Here is a 25,120-nt window from a genome sequence, read left to right as displayed (position 1 = left end):
GCTAGGAGCAAAGGCCACAGATAGGTGGAATAATCCAAGCTTGGGGCTTGGCAAAGTATGTCAGAGCTCATGACTATAAAATACTTGTAATTGATGAGAAAGATCAGGAATATAACTATATGTATTGCTAAAGTGGGCACAAATGAGCTGGATCTAGTTAATGTATATACTGAGGAAATGGAAAAATGAGGTGTTTCAGTGAGTGTTGTGTCATGTACTGGAAGGGCAGGAATTGGGGTAGAAAGAAACACTGAGCCAGACACTGAACCCAGTGAAGAAGAGGCAGTAAATAAAAAATAGTAGGATCTTCATAGTGATAGACTCTTAAGGGAAGAAAGATTATTGCAAGATGGTGGTAGAAAAGGATCTGGAAGTAGTGCAGGGAAGCAAGGGATAAGTAGAGACTAATGAGTGTCAAGGTGTAAATGGAAGGACTATGCAGTGCTGGAAAGGATGGCCAGGAATCTGTATCATCGGAAAGGAGCCAGGTCTCATTGAGACTCAGAAGGTATAGGGAGTGAGAAAGAAAAACGTTTAAGATGGAGTTTCTTAACTGGTGCAAGTTATCCAGAGAATACAATGGAAGGGGGTATGTAGATATAGAGGGACTTTAGTAGTTAGGATTGAGGGGGATAGGAATAATGTGCTGAACAAGTGTATTCACATTTCATGAATTTTTTTAAGACTCTTTTTTTAATTTTTAGTGGAATAAAAGAGAAAAATTTCATGCTTCATTATGAGGTAAGGTAATTCTTTAATTTTGAAATCTTAGTACATATATCAGAAATGTAAACAGGAAGATAGTAGCATTATTATCTAAAATTACTATTCTGCTTCAGAAATAGAATTGAGATCTGAATAGCAGATATAGTGTTCCTCAAACATTGCTTGAAAAAAGATCAGTTCCTACTTCAAAGAATTGGGACAACTGGTTTAAAATACCTGAATTTACAAAACATTTTTACCTTTACAATAAGCTCATCTTATGAGACATTTAAAATACTAGGTTATTATTCAGTGAACCAGTAGCAAAAAGACTCCTGATTTTTTTTCTTCGTGTTTCATTCACTGCTTGCTTTATTAATAAGAAAAGTATACAGGCAATAAATTATAGTTTATAGGAATTTCTTAATTTTGTGTGGTTTTCTTTTCTAAAGTTTCCTCCCTATGCAACTAATGAAACTGGCAAAGTCACTGGTGTGAACAGAAGAGAACTTGGACATGGTAAGAAAACTTTATGTGATATTCCCAAAATACCTTAAGTATACTTTATTCTTAATGTATTATATTTTGTATTTTAGGTGCACTTGCTGAAAAGTCTTTATATCCAGTTATTCCCAAGGATTTTCCTTTTACTATAAGAGTTACATCTGAAGTTCTGGAGTCAAATGGTATTCTGATCTTTTATTTCATATAGAAAAGACTAAGTTTATCTCTTAAGTCTATCTTTTCAAATGTCAATCTCCCATTCTACTTGATGTACTAATGTTTCTATTTCCACTGGCAAGGTAAAAGTTTTTATTGATAAGATTTAAATAAATGTTCACTCTTATCCTTCTCTACTAGTTAAATAATTGCCCATAGAAATATATAAATTGTGCCCTTTAATGATTGTTCCCATTATAATCAACATACCCAAGAGGCCAGATCTGTAGCCTTAGAGTGCTATACCCAGGGATGTGGACCTAAGAAGGTAGGATGGTATTTAACTAAGGCTGGGCAAGGTGTCATGTCAGAATAGGGGTGGTGAAAGTATATAAAGATAGACCAAGAGGAAGGATCTGACAAAGGCCAGTTCCCAAAATAAAATAATTCTAGAGAGTTTTGCTAAAACAAGATGAGTTGGGCAAGTCTTAAGATTCTTCTCTATAGAGGGTCTTTATTTCAACAAATTGAATCAGAAATGATCTTCCTAAAATAAGAAAGATACACAATTAATGTCTGATCTTGGACATAATATGCTTGGTTTCTTTCCTCTTTAAATCATTTGGTATATTGGGTGGGCCAGAGCCAGAAAGGGTACTAACTACTCTTGGGACAATAGAGCTTCAAAAATATTAATAGTTTTCATAGTAGAGCCTGGGACATAGGTAAATATTTCGGACCTCTTTAATGATTCTGATAGTCATTTTAATTCTTTTTATACTTCAAAGCTAGAAAAATTGACTTTGGTGGGGAGTGTTAGGGTTGTATTTGTTTTGTTCCAAAATTTTAAAAAACCTTTTGACATTAAATATTATGACATTTTTCAACTAAAATGAATATTGTCCTTATAAATTTTTAACTTAAATTTTCTTTCTACAGGTTCTTCTTCTATGGCATCTGCATGTGGTGGAAGTCTAGCATTAATGGATGCAGGTAAAAAAATTGTGGCTCTAATATAGTGACTGGCATTCTTTAATTATTTAATGGGTATAAAAAATAATAAATATAATAATAATAAATATATAATGTAATATAATAGTAAATATAAATATAAAAATAATAAACTGGACTGTAATGCAATCCATTTTGAATAATTTTGATTTGTCATCCAATCATATTTGAGTATATATCTATTATTTTTAATGCAATTGAATAGTTTACTCCATATTCAGGGAGGTTTGTACCTTTGTATATAGTGTGTACACTTTTTTTCTTTTCTAATAGAATGAAAGTTCTTTGGCAATAAGGACTATTTTGATTGTTTTTATACCTACATCAGTAGGTATATAGTGTAGGGGCTTAACAAATACTTATTGATAACTTTATCAATTTTATTCACTATATTTGTGATTTCATTATTGTAGATAGTTTTTGGTGAGGATATTATAGTCTTAGAATATCTCAGAGATGAAATTTAACCCAAATCTTCCAGACTCAGAACACAGCCTTCTATGTGCTATGCCCTACTGTGTATATGTGTATCTGTACTTACAAATGTTTATGTGTGTGTGTGTGTGTGTGTGTATAATATGTAAATGTGATATATAGCCTGTATTTCTCCCTCTTGTTCTTTTATTTATATATTATGTATTTATGAACGTGTATATATATATGCATCTCTTATATGTGTGTGTTTATATATGTATATATACATATATAATATATATATTCCCTGAATTTAGAATCAACTACAACTGAAAATGTCTGAACAATAGCCAAAAACACCCCAACCACATTAAAAATAATATGCACATGTGATAAACAATAATTGTATATTGTAATTATAACATTGTAATAGTATGATTTTCCCAGGTAGACATGTTTCATCATTTAGTTACCTCAGTTTTCCTGAACAGTTTAAAACACTTGTTCTTAATCTTTATTCCATGAATATAAAGTAAACAATTCCATTAAAATGCAGTTGTTATTATAAGAGGAGAGAAAGGTTCATGTTCTTCAAGTTAAGACCCCCCCCCAGTTTAAAAAAAAAACTCTAATATTTTGCATTGCTACAAACAGAGGGAGAGAAGGCAAATGTGGTATTATGGATAGAGAGATGGCATTGAAATCAGAAAGACCTAAGATCCAGTTCTGCCTCTGATATGTGTGTAGCAAGGGACTGCTGAACTAGATCCTCAGAGTTCTCCAAGCCCCCGAGGCTCTTAAATTGTAGAGCTAATGCTGATCTGCCTTGGTAAAAGGAGACTTCCTTAATGAAATCACAGGTTCACCCATTCCCATTTTAATCCCATATGTGCACAAATAACTCCTCTGAAATCTTGTTTCACCTAAAACTGTTCATAAAATCACTGGATGTTTATAGATACACATACATATTTATGAATTCTCTTTTTAATTACAGGAGTTCCAATTTCATCTGCTGTTGCAGGTGTGGCAATAGGACTGATTACCAAAAATAGTTCTGAGAAAGAAGGTGAAATTGAAGATTATCGTTTGTTGACAGATATCCTGGCAAGTATATAAAGCTTTTAAAATATTTAAAAGACTTAATAAAATTTTGTAGCATCAATTAATAATATAACTTCTCATAACATATTCAAACACGTAATAAATTATTGGTAACAGATTTGAAAAAAGAATGCAATTTTTTATAGTGAATATATATTTATTTTGTGAAAATATATGGAGTTAAAAGGGTCACAGCATTACTTGAGGCATTGGATATAACATCTAATAAAGGAAAGGTAAAGGAGGCATATTCTCAAGACATACCTAAAACTGCTGTTTGACTCTTCTATGAAAGTGTTATGAATTTTGTTTCAAAATTTAACTTTAAATTTTTTTAAGGGAATTGAAGATTATAATGGTGACATGGATTTCAAAATGGCTGGAACAAATAAGGGAATAACTGCATTACAGGTATTTTTTAAAAAATGATTTTGAAAACATTTTGGGAAATAACATGTCATTTGATTCAATATGAATATAAATTTTCTGGCTTCTTCATGTTAGGCTGATATCAAATTACCAGGAATACCAATAAAAATTGTAATGGAAGCAATTCAACAAGCTACAGGTAAAGTGATATCCATAATTCTCTTTATATAAACTGTTCTTCAATTTTGAATTAACTAATAGGAAACATATTGTGGTTTAATAAGCAAATTCTTAATTAGAGGAATTCTTGCTCACATTTACTTCATTCTTTCATTTTAAATAATTTTTTAAGTTAGAGACAGTTCTTGCCTTATATAATTTCACATTAAACAAATTCAACTTTACCTAAATAATTCTGAAATTCACATTCCAAAAGAAACTCTTTTAACTTTACCATGCAGTACTCTGCTCTCTCTGTTCCATGTCCTCCCCCCACTCACCCCCTAAAACAATAATAATAATAATAATAATTTAAAAACCCTCCAAATTAAAGCAGTAGAACAGACCCACAGAGAGACTGCTTCCATTGCCATTGGATCTGGGGCTTGGCTTAAGATCTCCAAGTCCTTTGCACTATTCTACTCACATGTCCATATCTGGCTGTCTCCCTCTACATGTTCATCCTCCTGCTCTCACTACTCTTTCCTGCCCCTCCTCCCACATGTCTTTGATTATATGCTAGCCCCCTTATTCCATGGGCATGTGGTCTCCTCTTTCCTTCCTCCCTCCCTTTCCTACATACACAGGCAAATTCACTTTACATAAAAATTGCTTAGCATAGAGGGCTGTGGGAGAAGTCTACTTATGGAAAACCAGAACTATCTGTATATCATTTCCCCCAGTACTGTCTTGTGGTTATGAGAAATTTTTATGTCACATACTAAAGCATAGCATATCCTACATAAGAATAGTAATCAATACAATATAATCAAATCCCACTGCAACACTTTTCAGCCAGTTGCCTGATACCCAAATTGAATGTTTATTAAATGTTGCAGTATAAAGCACAGTGGACCTAGAATCAGAAAGACTTTAGTTCAAGCTTGACCTCATATACTTAACCAGCTGGGTGTTCTTGGACAAGTCTATAAAATGGAGATAGCAGCACCTATCTCTCAGGTTTGTTGAGAGGATCAAATAAGATAATACTCTTTGAAAAACTTTAAATTGAAATAAAAATGTTAACTTATTATGGTTAGGAATAAGCTAAGGAAATATTCGATTTCTCATGAAAATAACTCCCTTAAGTTTCATTCTAATAATGGTTCATCAGTTCACAAGCAAATGAAGCAACTCCTCTTGGCAGAGACTGTTCTAGATTTGGGGGATTAAAAGACAAAAACAATTCCTGCAACTTTTATTCAAAGTGCTTCTGTTCTGGGTAGAGAAATTACTGTACAGACACTTCTAAATGAATACAAAATAATTCAAAGTGATTTCAAAAGAAGATAGTGCCTAAGTTTATGGAACACATTGTCTTATTTAACCCTTGAAACTTGAGACAGTGGTGAAGCAGGAAGACAACTGGATTGGGAGCAAAGGGAATCTTTATTTCCATCTCTGCTTCTTAACTGCCCATATGCTTTAGAAAAGCCACCTCAGCATTTTCTTGGCTTTTAAAAAATTGTGTTTGCAGTTTGGGAATTCGCTTTTTCCAAAGGTCAGGATCACTTGAGATTAGACATGAGTTGGAAACCCAATCCCTGGAGCTGTGACTATGATTGGCAGACTAGCATCCAGGGAAGCTATTATGGGCAATCACATCCAGGGTCAGACTCTAACATTGTCTATGTCAAGGGTACCTGCAAAAATAATGGAAGAGAAGGGGCACAAGGAGGTATTGGTGTCCACTGGAGATCAGAGCATGGTCTAAACATAAGTGATAGGTATTCTGGACGACAGACAAACCAAAGTGCATCATTAGAAGCAGCAATCAAAGCGGTTGAGCAAGCAAAGGTCCAAAATAAGGACAACATCGTAGTGTGCACAGACAGCCAACTTGTCACCAAGGGTATGAATGAGTGGATTGACAACTGGAAAGGAAATGACTGGAAAACAAGTAAAAATAAAGATGTTGTCCACAGAGAGCAATTCATTAAACTGGATAATCTGACTCGGGGCATGAATGTTGAGTGGAATTACGTCCCTGCTTATTCAAAAGATGGAGGTAATGTTGCAGCTCAGAAATTAGCAAGAAAAGCAACTGGGAAGAAGTGAAAATACTTAATACTTGCAGATATTGAAATTTAGATTATAGTGTCACTGTTTCTTCTTTTTTTAATGTCACTGTTTAATCTTGCAATATAATAATCTCCAAATCATTTTCTCTTTAGCTTTCTCTTCCCCCCCCCCCCCTTGTTGGAGTTCTATATTCCAAGGCTGTCTTTGGCCATTTTTTAATTTTTCTTGGTTTTTCTATGTGCTATTTTAATTTTTTGTTTAATACAAACCAAAAAAGAAGCGTATATTAAAAAAACAACTGTAGAAATTGTTAAAATAATAAGAAGGCAGATAGTTCCATCTCTGTCAGATCCAGAAGAACTCTTGACTTGGCTCAACTCTTGCTCCAGACCCTGGAAACCAATCTAGACTGCTTGATGGCTCCCACAATTTAGTTATAAGGGAATCATCAACTTTTTCAGATAGTACGTACATGAAACAAGACTTCCCATCACCCCAACAGTGCTTTCTAAGGACTTCTACCTTTTGCAGTTACCTTGTTTTGTATGCTCTAAAGTTTCCCATTGTCTTCTGATTTTTCTGGCAATCTAAAGATGCTTGCTTGGACCATTCAATCTGCCTCTCTGGGGTGCATGTGAGTGTTTGATATTCTTATCAATAATGACATTGAATAGTTCACAGTTCAAATTTTGTTTTTTTCTTAGTAAAATGTTCTTTACTCTTACAATTCTAGGTATTGGTTGCTCTTACAAGTTATTTAGAGATTCTTGATGTCTAAGTCAAATAATTAAATTGTTCCTGTTTAAAAAAAAAAGACACCTCATCTATAAAATGAGGGGTTTTATAAGCTAGGTATGATTCAGGCAGTATATGTCTAGGTATACAGGTAGATACACACATACACATACATACATACATACATAGTGTATTGTATAGAGTATCTGTATATTATTTTGTGTATACATAGCATTTAGAAAGAGAAGATAAAATTTTAGTCTAAGGATTTAAAATCACTCATGATGAGTCATTTTTACAGTCTAAGGCAGTCTAGGCAGATAGTGAATCTGTATATTGAGGAGGGGTTCTAGTCAGGAAACATGAGGAATTCCAGTACAGGAAAAATCTTTGTGCCAGGGCAAAAAAAGGTCCCAGATCCAGCATAGAGGTCCTAAACTTGTGTAGGGTGCTGGAAGCAGCTGGCAATTTTATCACCCATTCCCCAATTTCAGGTCATAGATCCAGGGTAGCCTGTGCCAGGACCCTTACATCTGAAGGGGCATTCCAAGGTGAGGAGACCCTAGGCTTTAAACCAAGCTAGGAGCAAATTCAAGACAAACGGCAGCTGTGGGTTCTAACTCCAAGAGTGGAGTGGGGTCTCAAGCCCATAGAAGAATAACTAGAGCAAGAATCTCAGACCAAAAGGAAACCTGTTAAAGCTTTACAACAAAGTTTTCCAGCTGACTGACAGTGTTTGAATCCAGCATCAGTTTACTGAAACTCAAAATGGGACGAGCCCAGGCCTGTTGTTGCTCAAACTCCAAGCCAGGTCAGGACCCTGCAAAGTTCAAACCAGGAGGCCACCAATCACACTTGGCCCTTGATCAGACAACTTTAGAAGCACCGAAAGCTTTGCAGATCTCTAGCCTAAGCCATCCCTGAGATCCAGAAATAACAGAATACTCAATATTGCAAGAAAAGAAGCAATCCAGTACTAACCCAGAGCTTTCCTCCAGAAGTGCCTGGAGCCTGACCCTAACAAGTCTGAATCAAAAAGTAAGCTGGAAGAATGAGCAAGCAGATGTGAATACCACCATAAAAGTGGCAAACCCAGAAGACTATGACTCCAGAACATCCATAAGTAAAGTCTCTGGAAATTTTAGCTTGAACACAAGTTTTGCCTAGAATTCTTGGAAAAAATAAGGAGTTCAAAAGTATATTTTTATAAACAAAATGAATACTAGGAGAAAATGTTTAAAAAGGCACATTATAGAAAAAAGAAGTAGAAAGGTAACTAATATCTTGGCAGAAAACATACAATACCTTGCCTGAGCAACAAACTTCCTGAAAATTTGTGTGGACCAAATAGAAGCAAATGGCTCCTGAGACCAAAAAAATTAAAGTCAGAAGACTGAAAAAAAAAAAAAGAATAAAATGTAAACTCTCATAGTAAAAACAACTGACTTGGACAATAGATCAAGGAGATTGTTGAACCACTTGAACAAGAGCCTAGCCATCATATTTCAAGAAATTATCAAAGAAAACTTTCCAGATCTCTCAGAACTAAGGGGCAAAACAGAAATCGAAAAATTAATACATGCAGCCAGAAAGAAGGAATTCAAATAATGAGGAAACAGGATCGCACACAGTTTAGCAAGTACAACAGTAATGGAGTAGAGAGCTTGCAACATTCCAGAAGGCAAAGACTTACAACCAAGAATAAAATTACTTATTAATTATAATCCTACAGGAGAAAAATAGATCTTTTAATGAAATAGAGGACTACTAACTTTAATGAAAAGACTAGAGCTGCATAGTCACTCTGAAGTTCAAACACAGGAGTTAAGAGAAATAAACAAAAGTAAACAAAAATGAACAATGATAAAGAAATAAACATTCCTCTTTGAACTCTTTCATCATTAGGGGTCACAGAGATATAAGACTGATTAGAAAGAAAACCTGGTAATGCTTTTGTTAAGTCTTGATGATTTTAAAAGAAGAAAAGGGAAGAAAAAGGAAGGTTAGGGGAAATTATCTCATCTGGGACCTCAAGAGAGTCTAGACAAACAAGGAACAAGGAGTAGGAATGGCGTAACACTTGAACCTCACTCAACCGAATTGGTCAAAGAAGAAAAGCACACATACGCAGAATTGTGTACAGGAATTTAAAAATGTGATTCAACAAGAGAACGAGGAATAAGGAGTTAGAGAAGATTAGGAAGAAAATATTCCTAAGCAAAACATACAAAGAATGTACAAATATATTAATAACAGAATGAATCTTTTTCTTTTAAAAAATCAATAATTATGGAAATTTACTTTTGACTATAAATATCACAGGTTTTTTCTCAGTATGGAAGAGGGGGGAGTGGGAAGGAGAGAATGTGATTTTTTTTTTCTTTTGCTGTTTGAAAAATCAGAAAATGTTTTTAGTTAAGAAATAACGTATAGAGGGGCAGCTAGGTGGCACAATGGATAGAGCACCAGCCCTGGAGTCAGGAATACCTGAGTTCAAATACGACCTCAGACACTTAATAATTACCTAGCTGTGTGGCCTTGGGCAAACCACTTAACCCCATTGCCTTGCAAAAATCTTTAAAAAAAAAAAAAGTACAGTAATGAGTATTAAGCCTGTAATTTCATTGATCATTTTTAACTTCCATGAGAGGAAACACCTACCTACCTACCAATGTGTATAAGCATCTTTTCTGCTAATTAGAGACCTGCTTAGTAGAACACTGAGAGGTTAAATGACTTGATGTTGTACAGTCAGTTGGTGTCAGAAACAGCATTTGACCAAGGTCATCCTGGCTTCAAGGCACTTTTAATGCCTACCATATCATGTTACCTAAAGAAATAGGTAGAGGTCAAATTGTAGAAGATCTGAGTATTTCAGACTTTTATGCTGTATATAATAATGGGGTTTTTTTTTTGCAGTAATATCTTTATTTTTCCTCTTTAGTGGCAAAGAGAGAAATATTACAGATTATGAACAAGACAATTTCAAAACCTCGAGAAAGTAGAAAGGAAAATGGACCAGTTGTAGGTAATATCCAAAAATTATATTAATTTCCTCTTTTTACTATTAATATTAGCATGTTAAATATTCTGAATAATTTTTACTTTGAAAATATTTTTACCTTTATATCAAACTTCATCAAATTAAAAGATTGAAAAAATTTTAGGTAATATGAAATTCAATAGTATCTTTGAATTTTAAGAAAATTTTTTACATGAATATGCAAAAGTTCAATGAATATACTTTGGCATGACTCTCTGTATGACAACTATTTCCATCAAAGTAGATTAGAACCTTTCCACTTCTGTGACTTAATATATAAACTTCAAGAATAATTTGTTTGCAAAAACACAATGAATAAAAGCTTTTTTCTGATTTTATTTTTATATTTTTTTGTACCTCACTTTGCAATAAAATGAAATATGACCCAGATTTCCTCTGGTTTTCTGTCTTTGGAATATGGCCATATATTTTGTATTTCTGCATTTTAGAAACAGTTCAGGTGCCTTTATCAAAAAGAACAAAGTTTGTTGGACCAGGTGGATATAACTTAAAAAAACTTCAGGCCAAAACAGGTGAGAGATACTTCTTTTCTGTTTGTGTGTTAATGGAGTATAACTTCATTCTTTAAATCTCTTCTGGTTTGAAAATGAAAGAATAGAAAAGTGGAATGTGAAGGTTTTCTTGGCAGTATGGGTTTCATTATAATAGTGAAATATCCCAAAGTAATAAATGCTGGATCATCCATAATAGACTTCATGATTGGTTCCAAAGATGTGGAAATTCTGCCTTTCAATTTAGTTGGGTGATTTCGTTTTTTTAGTTATTGGGGGAAGGGGGAGACACTAACAACTGACATAATTATCCTACTACAAAATTTCTTGTTTTACTATTAAATATTACTATTATTTTCACTATGACATAAAATTTCCTTTTTTTCCTACTTTTAAATTATCTTATTTAAAAGACTATTTTTGAGAAGAGTTATACAGGTAAATAAAACACTTAAAATTTTCATCAATAAAGTTATTTATATTACATATATTACAATTTTACACCTACCTAAGATTGCTTTAACCTATGTAATCTATGAATATGGAAAGAATTTGATGAAAAGAGCTACTAAAATGAGGGCTTTTAAAGGACTAAACTTGATCACATCCCCTACTCCAACTGTTGTCCACTTTGTGGGTAAGAAGGAGGAAAAAAACAAGAGAGAAAGGTAGAAATCCTTTTAATCATTCAGTAAAAGAGTGAAATTAAAGGTTTAAAAATAAGCTTATTGGTTGACTGTTATTGATAGCAACTGTAGTTTGCCACCCATCTGCTTCCCTTTCTCTCACCTAATACACTTTTCAGAACAGCCCCAATTATGCCTAACTCCTTTTAGATTCCTGCTACCTACCCTTCTCTGTTTAACAGACTGACACTTTCTGGCATAAATAATTAAACTGTGCTTTTAATAAATTCAATGTTATTTTGAAGTATTAAACTTTTAATCTTTTTTATGAAAGGGGTAACTGTTAGTCAGGTGGATGAAGAAACATTTTCAGTATTTGCACCAACACCTAGTGCTATGAATGAAGCAAAAGAATTCATTACTGAAATCTGCAAAGATGATGTAAGACTACATCTTTCATTATTTTTTATAGACTTTTTATTTGTTTACCTTTTGAATCTTATCTTTATGATTTAATTTATTTTTACAGCAAGAGCATCAGTTAGAATTTGGAGCAGTTTATACTGCCACAATAACTGAAATTAGGTAAGTCACTCTTAATTTTATGTAAAATGGTGGTTTTTAGATCACTTTAAGGGGCAGCTAGGTGGCGCAGTGGATCGAGCACTGGCCCTGGACTCAGGAGTACCTGAGTTCAAATCCAGCCTCAGACACTTATTAATTACCTAGCTGTGTGGCCTTGGGCAAGCCACTTAACCCCATTGCCTTGCAAAAAAGCTAAAAAAAAACAAAAGAAAGTAGAAGAAAATAGGTCACCAAGAAACCTTGAAGTATCTGTAGCCTTGGCTGTGTCTCATACTAGTGTTTTGACCTCAGACAACACTACTGTCTCTGTTTCTAAGCCAGTTAATTCATTTGTAATAGGAAGCTAGATGTAGTAAGGCCCTTTCATATCTAAAATTCATATTTAAAAAATTACAATAAATAGCATTTCTTCACACTTGGAATTATATAGATTTCTTTAAATGTTAATCTTCCCCAAAATCCAATTCTATTTTGATCTAACTTTTTGTCTTCTAAAATGCTTAATTATAATTTGTGGTCTTGGTTTCAGTGGTACTTCATGCCATTATTAGTAGTCAAATCAATAAGTAATATATGACTATGTCCAGCACTGAGGTTATAAAGAAAGGCCCAAACAAAGGGGAAAAAACACAGTCCCTGCTCTCAAGAGAGTCCATAATCTAGTGCCAGCAATATATATATAAACATGCTATATACAGGATTAATTGGAGATAATCATAGAAGAAGAATGATAGGGAAAGCCTTCTTATTTATGGTAGGATTTTAGCTAGGACTTGAGGGAAGGCAGGCATCGGAAGCAAGAAGAAAAGAATGTCAGATATAGGGTGAAGTCAAATAAAATATCCTGATCCTGAAGATAGTGTTATGTGCAACAAGGAGGCCATTGTTGCTGGATCACAGAGTTCTTGGAGGGGAAGCAAAGTATAAGAACACTGAAAGATTGGATTTTGAATGCCAAACAGGGGATTTGTATTTTATATTGAAGGTAATATGGAACCACTGGAGTTTACTGAGTCTTGGGGGGAGGGGCAAGGGGCTGGGAGAAATCAATTAACATGATCAAACCTGTACTTTGAAAAGATCAGTTTCATAGCTGTGTGGAGAATGGACTAAAGTAGGGAAGAACTTGAGGCAAGGAGACGCAGTCTGCTGCACCTTCTGCCTCAAGTTCTTCCCTACTTCAGTGCAGTATTAACAAACACATTTAAGAAGACACTATAAGTCTTTTAGCTCTAATTTCTTCAGCTATTTGTTCTGTTTCCTCTCCTGTTTCTCATTCATGTCCAAAACTGAAAGATACTGAAATTTGTTACCACTGTTATATAGTACTGTCTATATCTTCCTACAGTTCAATTTTTTTCTTTATGAATTTTAATATTAAGTCATTTTGAAACATTTAAGTTTAATGCTTGATTTTTGTCAATACCTCTTTTCATTACAGTGGAGCTTGCTTTCTTATCTCTTTTTGTTGTAAATGTTTATTTGTGCTAGATCTGATAGCATAACTCAGAAAGCCTTCAAAATTTCCAAGTACTAACTACTAAATACCTATATAAGAAATACTTTTGTGAGAACATTTAAGTGAGACCCAGTATTTTATTTACTTAAAGATAAAAAAGCAATAAAAATATTTCATTCTGCAAATAAGAAATTGAGTTTATCTTTTTATTATTGAGAGGTTGAATGGAGGAAAGTGAGGTGTTTTTTTAATGTGATGTTCTATAATCCTATACAACCTCAAAATATTAATTATGAGATTAATTTTATGAAGTACAACTTATATTTTTTTCCAGAACAAGCATGTTTACCTGTAAAGGTAAACCAAAAAAAAAAGAAATATATTTCTGAAAGCCTTTATTGATGCTTTCTGCTTTTCCTATGGGGTCCATTTCCTCTTTGCTTTACAAAATAAATAATGGCAAGTTCTAAAGTCCTTTAAAAAACTTTTACTTAAAAATTAAGCTTTTGAAGACATACTATCAAGTTTTGTACAAAATATGCTGTGAAAAGCTTTTTTTTTTTAGATTAGATTTGTTCTTTGAAAAGCCCCAGTTTCATTTTCAGTTAACACACAAAAACAATATTGAAATCATCTTGGTTCTTTTTTGCAGAGAGACAGGAGTAATGATAAAACTTTATCCAAATATGACTGCAGTACTCCTTCATAACACCCAACTTGATCAGAGAAAGGTAAAAAATAAAAGGGGGATTAGGGGTGGACACAACCAGAAACTGGGGTTATTTATTTTAAAATTTTAAAACTTTCCAGCTACATGGAAAAGAATCATTCAGTGGCGCAGTGAATAGAGCAGTGGCCTTGGAGTCATGAGTACCTGGGTTCAGATCCAACCTCAGACACTTAATAATTACCTAGCCATATGGCCTTGGGCAAGCCACTTAGCCCCATTGCCTTGAAAAACCTTAAAAAAAAAAAAAGAAAAGAAAAGAATCATTCATACATTTTTTGTCTGAAAAGTCATGGAATATGTACATAAAATAAGGCAGAAGTGTTACTAATGGAAAACATGCTTATATTCTCAGTGCTTAATGCTTATACCATATCCATGTGATAGATATGATTCCAAGTATTTTTTTAGGTTAAACCAGACAGATGTCAAACCCAGAGAGCACCCCAGGAGCCTTAATGCTTAGTTACAAACTCGGTACAATTCTACATTGACAATTAAACACACAAAGACATCTTTTTCAGGTAAAACATCCAAGTGCCTTGGGATTAGAAGTTGGTCAAGAAATTCAGGTATGTAGATTGATATTCTAGTCTTGAAATTAGAATTTGTCTATAATATCTCTTTCTGGAAAGTAAAACTAAAAAGAAAAAATACACTTATGCTTAATGTTAAGTATATTATTCATATGCATTGTTCCAACAGATTTTTCTTAAATTATATATCTATAGGGTGGCTAGGTACAGTAGATAGAGATAGAGCACTGGTCCTGGAATTAGGAGTGCCTGAGTTCAAATCAAGCCTCAGACACTTAATAATTACTTAGCTGTGTGTCCTTGGGCAAACCACTTAACCCCATTGCCTTGCAAAATAAAAAATTGCATATCTATTATGTGTAACAGTATATCAGTGTAAATCCTCTTTGTGTTTATTTGAACAACTTCTATTTAAATCAAATAAACTCAATTCAGCATACATTTATTAGTGGCTTTTTCTGTGCAAGGTATCTCAAGTTGATACAAACAAATAAAAGATTTAGTAGGAGAAATAAGGCATTAAGACTTTAAAAAGTTAAATATGTGAGTTAATATCAGAAAAAAAGGTGGCATAAGACTGCTCAAAATTAATTGCCCAATGAGTAGTTTGCATTTAGGGAGGAAAGATTTCACTGTTAGGGATAAAGAACCTAGAAAAGTTTCATGGACAGAAGAATTGAGCCAAACCTTGAAAGATATATAAAAGTTAACAAGGGGAGTGGTGTGAGTAAAAGCTTGGAAAAACTTTTAAAGCACAAAAAACATTCATGGGGCAGTAAGTATTCTGCTTTGACATATTCAGTAGGAGAGTAAAAACTTAGATGATGAAATCCCCTAATGATAAACTGTTTGGATTTTATTTTGTATGCAAAGGGAAACCATTGGAAATTTTTTGACAAAGGATGGGTGTTAGTATAAATGATATGTTCAAGTCTTTGGTGTGTTTTCATAATATTTTAAATAAATTACATCCTTGCCACACTTTATATAGCAACCCTCAAAGAAATATGACACCTGGGACATCTTTTTCTATAATTTCTTCCAAGAGAACAAAAGAAATGTAGTAATAGGGAATCAAGGCCAGGCCAGATATAGCCAAAGGCTAGAAGATCATAGGACCAAATGGAGAAGACTTTCCTGATAAAGCCTTATGTCATTCCACTAAGATAGAAAGCCTAAGGAATCTGAGATTGGCATAATACAGTTAAATCAGATTATATCCCAAAGTAGATTTTGGAGACTGGGAGAAAGTAGGAAATGAATGACTAGGTAAAGAAATATTCATTACATATTTTCTATATGCAGAATACCACTAAGTAAAGAGGATACAAAAAAAAGGTTGATATTCCCTCTTCTCAAATTGTTCACAGAAAATACAAACAGGTAATTTTATCTTCAGTTGAAATGGAAAGATCTCATGGTCCCAGGGTATATTCACAAAGCAAATTTACCAGGAATGCATCTTCCTTAGTATCATTTTCATTCATAAAAATCACATATATATATATTTCTGATATTAAGATAATGATATTAGGTTACTCATTTATACAACACTGAAGTCACTATCTGTAGAAAACTATGCTTATCAAAGATATCTTAAATTTAACTTATTTGATTTGAAAAGATAGTTTTTAATTCTGGTAAATCTCTGTCATTATCCAACAACAGGTGAAGTACTTTGGACGTGACCCTGCTGATGGGAGAATGAGGCTTTCACGAAAAGTGCTTCAGGCTCCAGCTACAAATGTTATCAAAACTTTAAGTGATAGAAGCAGTATTGTAATGGGAGACTCTGTTCCACAGTCATCCAGTTCTTCTTCCCAGTAATAATGTGAAAAAAAAGTTATTTATATACCGATCAAGATTTCCAAAGTTCCTGAATGTCTGTTGTTCAGATTTATATGTAACACAAATACATGCCTATAATTTGTATTTAAATTAGTTTGATTTTTCCAGTTAATACTTAATTTTAACAGGAGTCCATATCATTTCCATTTTTTTAATTTAGGAGGTTTTATGGATAGAATGCCGACCCTGGAGTTAGGAGGACCTGCTGAGTTCAAATCTGGTCTCAGACACTTAATACTTATTTAGCTGTGTGACTTAGGCAAGTCACTTAACCCCATTGCCTTGCCAAAAAAAGAAAGTGATGTGTTTATACTCTAGGATATGGTTGTCCAACCTTACTTTCAAAAGTTTTTATTGAAACAATTGACAATATATTTTGATTTGCCATTTTAGTGAGAGTTTTGCAGTACTTCAGCTTTGTTTACTAAAGCTTTTAGTAAACCCAAAGGGGGCTGCATAAAATCTCACTGCAGACTGCATTTTGGACAGCCCTACTATAGGACATACTTAGAACTACCATAGAGAGAAGTAGTATGAGGTCATTGAAAAATATAACACTGGACTCAGGACCTCTGTTCAGATCCCCCTAATGACAATACTACTATGACACTGGGCAAGGGACTTTACCTTCCTGGGCCTCAGTTTCTTCATGTATATAATGAAGGGATGACTTCTGAAGTTCCCACCTCAACATCTATGATCCTTGAAACACTTTTACACATGGGTAGTAATAAGAAATTATAGAAATAGAAATTTCCATTTACAGTTCTAATGGGTCTCAACACAAACAAATCTTATTCTTTAATAATCAGTATCAATGAACCCACTTTTTATTTGTAGCCAATTCAAGTTAGACCAGTTGCTGGTTCGAAATGAGTCTGTAAAATATTGAAGCTAGATTTTACCAAAAAAAAGTAATCAACTTTCCCTTTCTACTCATTTTTTTTTAATACTACAGCTATCCATTCCACATCTTGGGGATTAGTGACATAGTTATCCAGAAATCTATGTAAAATTTTTTGGTTCTCCCTTCCTACCAGAGAAGATGTCTGAACTAGCATCGTATTAAATTATAAAATATGTTGATGTTACATCTTGCATATATTTTATACATTTCTGAGCTTGATGACCTTCCACAAAACTTCCAAAATATTCCCATTTAATTTTTTATGCCAAACCACAGTAAAGAAAGTTGCAATGTATCACAGACTCCTTTGCCATTCTGATGTAGTATTGATCCCTTCTCTAGATAAGGATATATAAAATAAAATAGGATTATAAAGGGAATCGATTTCACCGAAATAATTTTCAAAATATTTTTTATAAACAAGTTAACAGACTCTGCCCTAGCACTAAGCTTTTGGAAATGAAGTTGCCTTTTTAAAAAAATATATTTGTATACAAACTTTTGGAATAGTACTTAACAGTTTATATTAATGCTCATCAAAAGTTTTATATATTTAGACCCAGAAAATAGTTTGTTTATATAACAAGTAAGATTTGGATCATTTCTTAAAAACTATGTAATCTTCAGTGAAAAGAAAAAATGAATCAGAGGTGAAACAATCAGATTTTGGATCCTAGCTCTGGTACTTTATATGTGACCTCCACCTCTCTGGGCTTCATTTCCTCACCTGTAAAAAGAGAGGGTTGAACACTATGACTCCTGAGGTCCCTTCCAATGCTATCTTGATCATTCGACATGTGTTTTGCATATTGTCCTAGATATAAGATGTAGGAAAATTAAAAGGTTGCCAATAGATATTAGTCTTAAGTACCCAAAGATGTAAATTTTGAATAGATCATAATCTGAGAAATCATTTTCTAGCTTATTTCAAGAAATGTGCAAATAAATCATGGGTAAAATTGTCCACATCAAGAAAAATATCAAAATGTAAAATTTTTATGTGTTCATTTTAAAGTGGAGAATACATACTATGGATAAGGATTAAGATTTAGGAAAAATAAAAGATTTACAAAAGTTTGACCCACAATTTAAAAACTAAGACTATACAACATCAAAGTTCATGGAATATTAAGATTGTCCTAGCCAAACTAAGCCTTTTTTTTTAAATGTCAGTATTAAGATCTAAAACTATAGTAAGAGTAATAATGCTATAGTAATAGTTTACCTACTACTAAAATTTTGGTGTATCTCATACTATTCTTGTTGAAAAAGTAGAGAAGTAGAAATTATATAATAATGCAATCAGGTGAATTTTTAACTGGTAGGATTCCTAGATTCAAGGGTAGTTTCTAATAGTTCTGTGTCAATAGGGCAGGAGATCTCTAGTTGATTACCCCAGTTATGTTTACTTGCCTCATTGCTTGCTAACATTTTTGTCAGTGACTTAGACTTAAATGCTAGGTTCATCAAATTTGCAGAAGTCACAAAACATGAAATTTGGTGAGGATAAATGTAGTCTTGCATTTAGGTACAAAATGTTTAATTTCACAATTCTAAAATGAAGGAAACAGACAGCAGTTCTGGAAAATATCTGACAGTTTTAATGACTACAGTCTCAGTATGAGTCAGTAATGTGATATAACAGCCAAATCTCAGGTTGCTTTTGGAGGGGTATAACCTCCAGGTAATAACACCACTACACTCTTTGTCAGATCTCAACAAAGGCATTATGCTCAGGTCACAATTTAAGAAGCACATGAATAAAGTTGGTGAATGCCCCAAGAGCAATCAGGAAAAGTTTTTATAAAAGTTCTTAACAAAAAAAAAATTGGTTGAAGGAATGGGGCATGTTTAACCTGGAGAAAAAAGTAAGGACTCCAGAGGGATATGATAGTTCCAAATATTTGAAGGCTTACGTGAGGAAGGATTAGTTTGTTTGTCCTTAAAGGGCATAATCAACAGCAATAAATGGAAGTTACAAAGAGATGAATTTGGGCTTGATGTCAAGAAAAACTTCCTAACAATTAGAGCTGTCCAAAAATGGAAAGGATTGCTTCCAGGATTTCCATTTGTCAGATATAATGAAGATTCCTTTGGATATCAGCTGAACCAAATGCCTGCTAAGCTTCTTTCATACTCTAAATCCTACAATGCTTTATATTTTCCTTGAAAATAAATAGGGTGAGGGCAGCTAGGTGGTGTAGTGGATAAAGCACCTGCCCTGGAGTCAGGAGTACCTGGTTTCAAATTTGACCTCAGACACTTAATAATTACCTAGCTGTGTAGCCTTGGGCAAGCCACTTAACCCCATTTGCCTTGCAAAAACCTAAAAATAAATAAATAAATAAATAGGGTTTGGGAAAAATGAAACTTTGTATAGTCTTTATGGTAGAATATAGTTTTATTTTACAAAAGCACATTCCCATCTTTCTTGACCTCATTTATTGATGCCTCTCTTAAAAAGTCATATTTCCTAATTTTTAGATACCCATTTTTCCTTTTGTCATAGAGAACTACTATGGCTGAAATGAATTAACAGTAGCAAGAAAGGGAAAAATAGGGCAGCTAGGTGGCAGAGGATAGAGCACTGATTCTTATCTAGAGTTCAAATCTGGCCTTACACTTAATTACCTAGCTGTATGACCTTGAGCAAGTCACTTAACCCCACTGCCTTGCTAAAAAACAAAGGGAAAAGAATTCAGTATAAAGCATAAATATAGTTTTTCTTCTAAAGTCTTAGAGAATCCCCATTTCTTTCATAGGTTGAAGGCTAGCATCAACATGTTAAAAATGTATGTCTCCTTGATCTATTATTTTTCTTTTTAAAAAGTCATAAATTTTACCTCTTTGTATGCTATAAGCTTGTTTGCTTAAGAGAAATTTAACTCAAAATCCATTGCCTAAATATGGAAGTCACTTCTTCACAGATGCCAAGCAACATCTACCACCTTTAGAGATCCTCTTTCCTATTGCTATCCTTATTTTATTTTTAGTTACTTTACTATATTCAAATCCACATTACATCTTTCCAGAAATAGACATCACAAATAAAGGAAATTGGTAGCTGAGACAAAGAAAATGGTTAAAAGTCCTTTATACTTATTTTTATTTAATAAATGCCATGTAAATTAAGTATATTTAACAAGTTTACCACAGGAATGCTGTCCAGAGAGCATTTGAATTAGGATCACACACACACACACACACACACACACACACACACACACACACACACACACACACGTACTTTCTTTTTTTTGTGTCTTGATTTACTATGTGTAAAATTCCTTTTTTATCTCTCAGCATGATTATTATTGTAAAACAAAATGTCACCATCTTTGTGACAGGAAACCAGACCAAGTTCCATCACAAGTCAAACAGATTGTACTTGTTAACAAGGAGAGACATAGATTGCTCTAAGTATTGTTCTAATTATGCAAAGCCTACACACCCTAATTGTGTGAGTTACTCTATCAATAAGAAAAATATGTACAACAAAAAACATTCTGTGAGGTTTGGCAGCATATCAGGGAAAAGAAGAATGGCTTCCAGTATGCTTTGTTTCGTAAACAATATAACTGATAAGCAGTGATGGCTTTACTCATTGAATAACTTGAACTTCAAAGTATCAAAATTGCAGGTTACCCAAAGGGAAAACAGAAAAGCATTTTTGATCTAAATATATTACAGATTGTGGGGGATGAGAAGTATAAAACTTCAAGGATATATATGTGTGTGTGTGTGTGTGTGTGTGTGTGTGTGTGTGTGTGATTTGGAAAGTAAGTGGACTGAAGGAGAAAGTTGAATATATATCAAAGAATTATCAAATGATGAATCTTCAAGCTTGCAAAAGTGCTACTGAATTAAGAGGAATAACTTTAGAGTTGAACTCTAATTCACATAAACATTTAAATGCCTACATGCGATTACCACAATTCTCTCAAACATCTACAAGGATTCTAGCATGAATAATGAAAGGACTGAAAACATAGGCCTCTTAAAGGCAGGGACTTCAGTTTTTGTCTTTGTATCTAGCACAGGATAAGGCTTACAATAGGCTCTTTAGCATTTTTCTGTTGCTGTTAATGTCTGGAACTATGCTGAAAGCTGAGTATACCATCACAAAATTTGATAGTCATTGCCATAAAGTAATTAATATTCTAATAGAGAAAACAACATAAGGACAAATTAAGGCATTTTCTAGAGCAGGTGAAACATTAGCAATTATGGAGCACAGGGTGGAATTCAACTAGGGCCTAATTTTGAATACTGTTAAGTAGAATCAATGAAATCAATTTAAAAAGATAGGCAGGACCCAGCTTATGAGAGTCTTTAAAATGGACCTCCCCCCCAAAAAAGGAACAGTCAAGAAGATAATGGAAAAATTTTTCAGTGATTTATATAAAGTCAATTATGTTTGCCACAACCTAGTAGTTATCTGATCAAAATACCTTTGAGATTTCTCTCTGTTTCCTGCCTCCCTCTTCTACTGCACTCAAAGTACTCAATCTCATGATCATAATCCCAGAGTTTTTATTCTAGCCCTTGGAAATTCAACTCCTGTCACACACTGCTCCATATCCTTGAGGTATTCAGGTTACATCAGAAAGCATAAGACAATGGAGAGAAGGCAAAGCAGTTCAACCTTGTCACTTCTGTTTCCTCTGCCAAGAGAATTAATGTACTTTGTATCAGAAAGGACATGGCAAAAATGGCTAATAAATGAAAGCAAAAGTGAGTAGGTAGACAGTTAAAAAGAGTATTCTCTCAATGAAATCAAGTTCCCAGACAAACTGCAATTGAGTTAATTTAGATGTGACTAGAGCCACTCTCATGAAGAAATGTGAATGAAGAGCAGAAGAGTCACAGAACAAAGTGCAGTCCTTGGTTTCAAAAAAAATGAGTCTTCAATCTATCAAACCTGTGAGCTTGACTGATTCCTGCAACATTATAGTGCCCATTATTAAAGGAATTGTTTTTGAACAACTAGAAAAAGTGCTCTCAAAGTACCTGCATGGATTCATAAAGAGTAGATCAGACACTAAAATGGTAGAATTGATGAATCTTCTTGTTATATTTACTTAGATTTAAGAAAAGCATTTGGCAAATTCCCATGTTTATAAGAAAAAAATGAAAAGGAATTAGATGATGACTCAACAGTAGTTATTAATGGTTTAATGTGGGAAGGAATTCTGGTGTGTTCAGGGAATCTATCTGCACATGTCCTTATTCTGTTTAACATTTATCTTAGTGGGTTGACCTTGATTCTTTCCAAAGCTTATGTTTATCTGATTTTCAGATAAAACAAAACTAGGAGAGATGGTTAATACTCTGAATCACAGTCAAGATTTTTAAAGGTATTGATAGTCTAGATAGAATATTGGGTCTAATCTAACAAAATGAAGCACTAATGATAAATGTAAAGACCTATAAGTTTGAAAAATCAACTCCCTAACTACAAAATCAATCAATAAGCATTTTAAAAACACTTATTATATAGAAAGCAACATATAAAGCACTGGGATACAAAGACAGGCAAAAAAATAGCACTTGCATTCAATAAAAATTCAAATAAAAATTACATAGCCACAAAGCCATTTTGTATCTGAAACGACCCAGAAATCTTGATGAACTATAAGCTCTAAGAGCCAATGGTAAGATGTGGCAGCCACAAAATTCCATGCAAAGTTACATTAATTAAAGCATGGTATTCACATCTTATACTAAGATAAAGTAAAAATATGTACAAGAGTTTGACATAAAGGGTGATAGCATAAGCTAATCAGGAGAACTAGGAACAGTTTGTCTGATCCATGGAGAGGGGAGGAGTTTGACCAAATATAAGAGGATATTATAAAATGCAAAATGGATAATTTTGATTATGTGAAATTAAATAAAACCAATGCAACCAAGATCAGAAGGAATGCAGAAAGTTGGGGAACAACTTTCATAGCTAGTGTTTCTGATAAAGGATTCATTTCTAAAATATAAAGAGAACTGAATTAAATTTATAAGAATACATGTTATTTCCCAGTTGATAAGTGGTCAAAGGATATGAACAGGCAGTTTTCAAATGAAGAAATTAAAGCTATCTATAATCATATGAAAAATGCTCTAAATTACTATTGATTAGAGAAATGCAAATTAAAACAACTCTGAGTTATTACCTCCCAGCTATCAGATTGGTTAAAATGGCAATAGAAGAAAATGATCAATGTTGGAGGGGGATGTAGGAAAACGGGCAGAGTTGAGAACTGATTCAACCATTCTGGAGAGCAATTTGGAGCTATGCCCAAAGGGCAATAACACTGTACATACTCTTTGATCCAGCAATACATTACTAGGTCTGTATCCCAAAGAGATCATAAAAAAAAGAGGAAAGACTCACATGTATACAAATATTTATAGCAACTCTTTTTATAGTGGCAAAGAATTGGAATTTGAGGGGGTTCCCATCAGTTGGGGAATGACTGAACAAATTTTGATATACAGTTATGATGAAATACTATTGTTCTAAAATCATAAGTGGGCAGACTTCATAAAGGCCTGGAAAGACTTGCATGAACTGATGTTGAGTTGCTACATTAGTATTAATGAATTTTGCTTTTTCATTAATTCTTATTAATGAACCAGAACAATACTGTATACATTAGCAGCAAAACAATCAATTCAGATGGACTTAGCTCTCTCAGTAGTTCAGTGATCAAAGACAATTCTAAAAGACTTGTGATGAAAAATGCCATCCATATCCAGAAAAAAACTGGAACCTGAATGCAGTCTAAGACATACCATTTTCATTTTTTAAAACTTCTTTTTTCTTTCTCATGGTTTTCCCCCTTAGTACTGATTCTTCTTTCACAACATGATTAATATGGAAATATATTAAGCATGATAGTACATGTATCAAATTACTCACTGTCATGGGGAGAAATAGGGAAAGGAAGATTAAGAAAATGGGAAACTTTTTGTTTTATGTTTTGTCCTTCATTTTTGAAGACTACAATATCAGGAAAGTGATGCTCAAAACTTATAAAAAGATGTATGCTGAAAACTATCTTTGCATGAAACTGGAAAAAATAAATACTATTTTTAAAAAAGATACAAAATGGCATCACTATGTCAGAGTCAAAATGCAGTGTTTCTGATGTGGCTGTTCAGACTAATACAAGTTTTGAATAATCTACCACAGTGGGCATAAATAGGCATTTGGGATGAATTCTCTAAATTGGCACATCTTACTCAGGACTAAACAGAGAGGGATTAAATTACCTCCAAAGTACCTTCTATCTCTTGTTTTTACTCTCTAATCTCTCTTTTTCACAATATTCTAGATCAGATTGTTGAACTCAGGAATTGATGAAAAATAAAATGTAACTGGAAGATATTTTTAAAAATAAAAAAAAATTTAAAAAAACATGGTAGTGACAAAAATGACAAATAGTACACCAATCTTTGCTAGAAGGGTTATGGGGGAAAAGGCACTGGATCAATATACTGGTTTTGTTTTTGTTTGGCTTTTGCAAGGCAATGGGATTAAGTGACTTGCCTAAGGTCACACAGCTAAGTAATTAAGTATCTGAGGTTGAAAATGAACTCAGCTCCTCCTGTCTTCAGGTCTAGTGCTCTATCCACTGTGTT

At 33.5% G+C, this 25,120-nt stretch overlaps 1 protein-coding gene across 1 annotated transcript in view; it reads left to right on the top strand.

Moving 5' to 3' along the window:
• PNPT1 (polyribonucleotide nucleotidyltransferase 1) overlaps positions 1 to 24,737 on the top strand; it is a 54,588-nt gene extending 29,851 nt beyond the window's left edge. The window contains exons 15-28 of the mRNA XM_074206472.1: positions 705 to 741; positions 1,158 to 1,224; positions 1,302 to 1,391; positions 2,305 to 2,358; positions 3,788 to 3,897; positions 4,234 to 4,305; positions 4,399 to 4,462; positions 10,184 to 10,267; positions 10,732 to 10,815; positions 11,755 to 11,861; positions 11,950 to 12,005; positions 14,117 to 14,195; positions 14,716 to 14,763; positions 16,396 to 24,737. Of these exons, the coding sequence (XP_074062573.1) occupies positions 705 to 741; positions 1,158 to 1,224; positions 1,302 to 1,391; positions 2,305 to 2,358; positions 3,788 to 3,897; positions 4,234 to 4,305; positions 4,399 to 4,462; positions 10,184 to 10,267; positions 10,732 to 10,815; positions 11,755 to 11,861; positions 11,950 to 12,005; positions 14,117 to 14,195; positions 14,716 to 14,763; positions 16,396 to 16,554 (1,111 nt within the window). The 3' untranslated portion in view covers positions 16,555 to 24,737. The remainder of the gene's footprint in view (positions 1 to 704; positions 742 to 1,157; positions 1,225 to 1,301; positions 1,392 to 2,304; positions 2,359 to 3,787; positions 3,898 to 4,233; positions 4,306 to 4,398; positions 4,463 to 10,183; positions 10,268 to 10,731; positions 10,816 to 11,754; positions 11,862 to 11,949; positions 12,006 to 14,116; positions 14,196 to 14,715; positions 14,764 to 16,395) is intronic.
• Positions 24,738 to 25,120: the final 383 nt, after the last annotated feature.

The sequence above is a fragment of the Macrotis lagotis genome, chromosome 1 (assembly GCF_037893015.1).
Source record: "Macrotis lagotis isolate mMagLag1 chromosome 1, bilby.v1.9.chrom.fasta, whole genome shotgun sequence".
NCBI lineage: Eukaryota > Metazoa > Chordata > Mammalia > Peramelemorphia > Peramelidae > Macrotis > Macrotis lagotis.
Note: the sequence above shows the minus strand (reverse complement) of the source record. Positions and strands in the feature narration are given on the sequence as shown.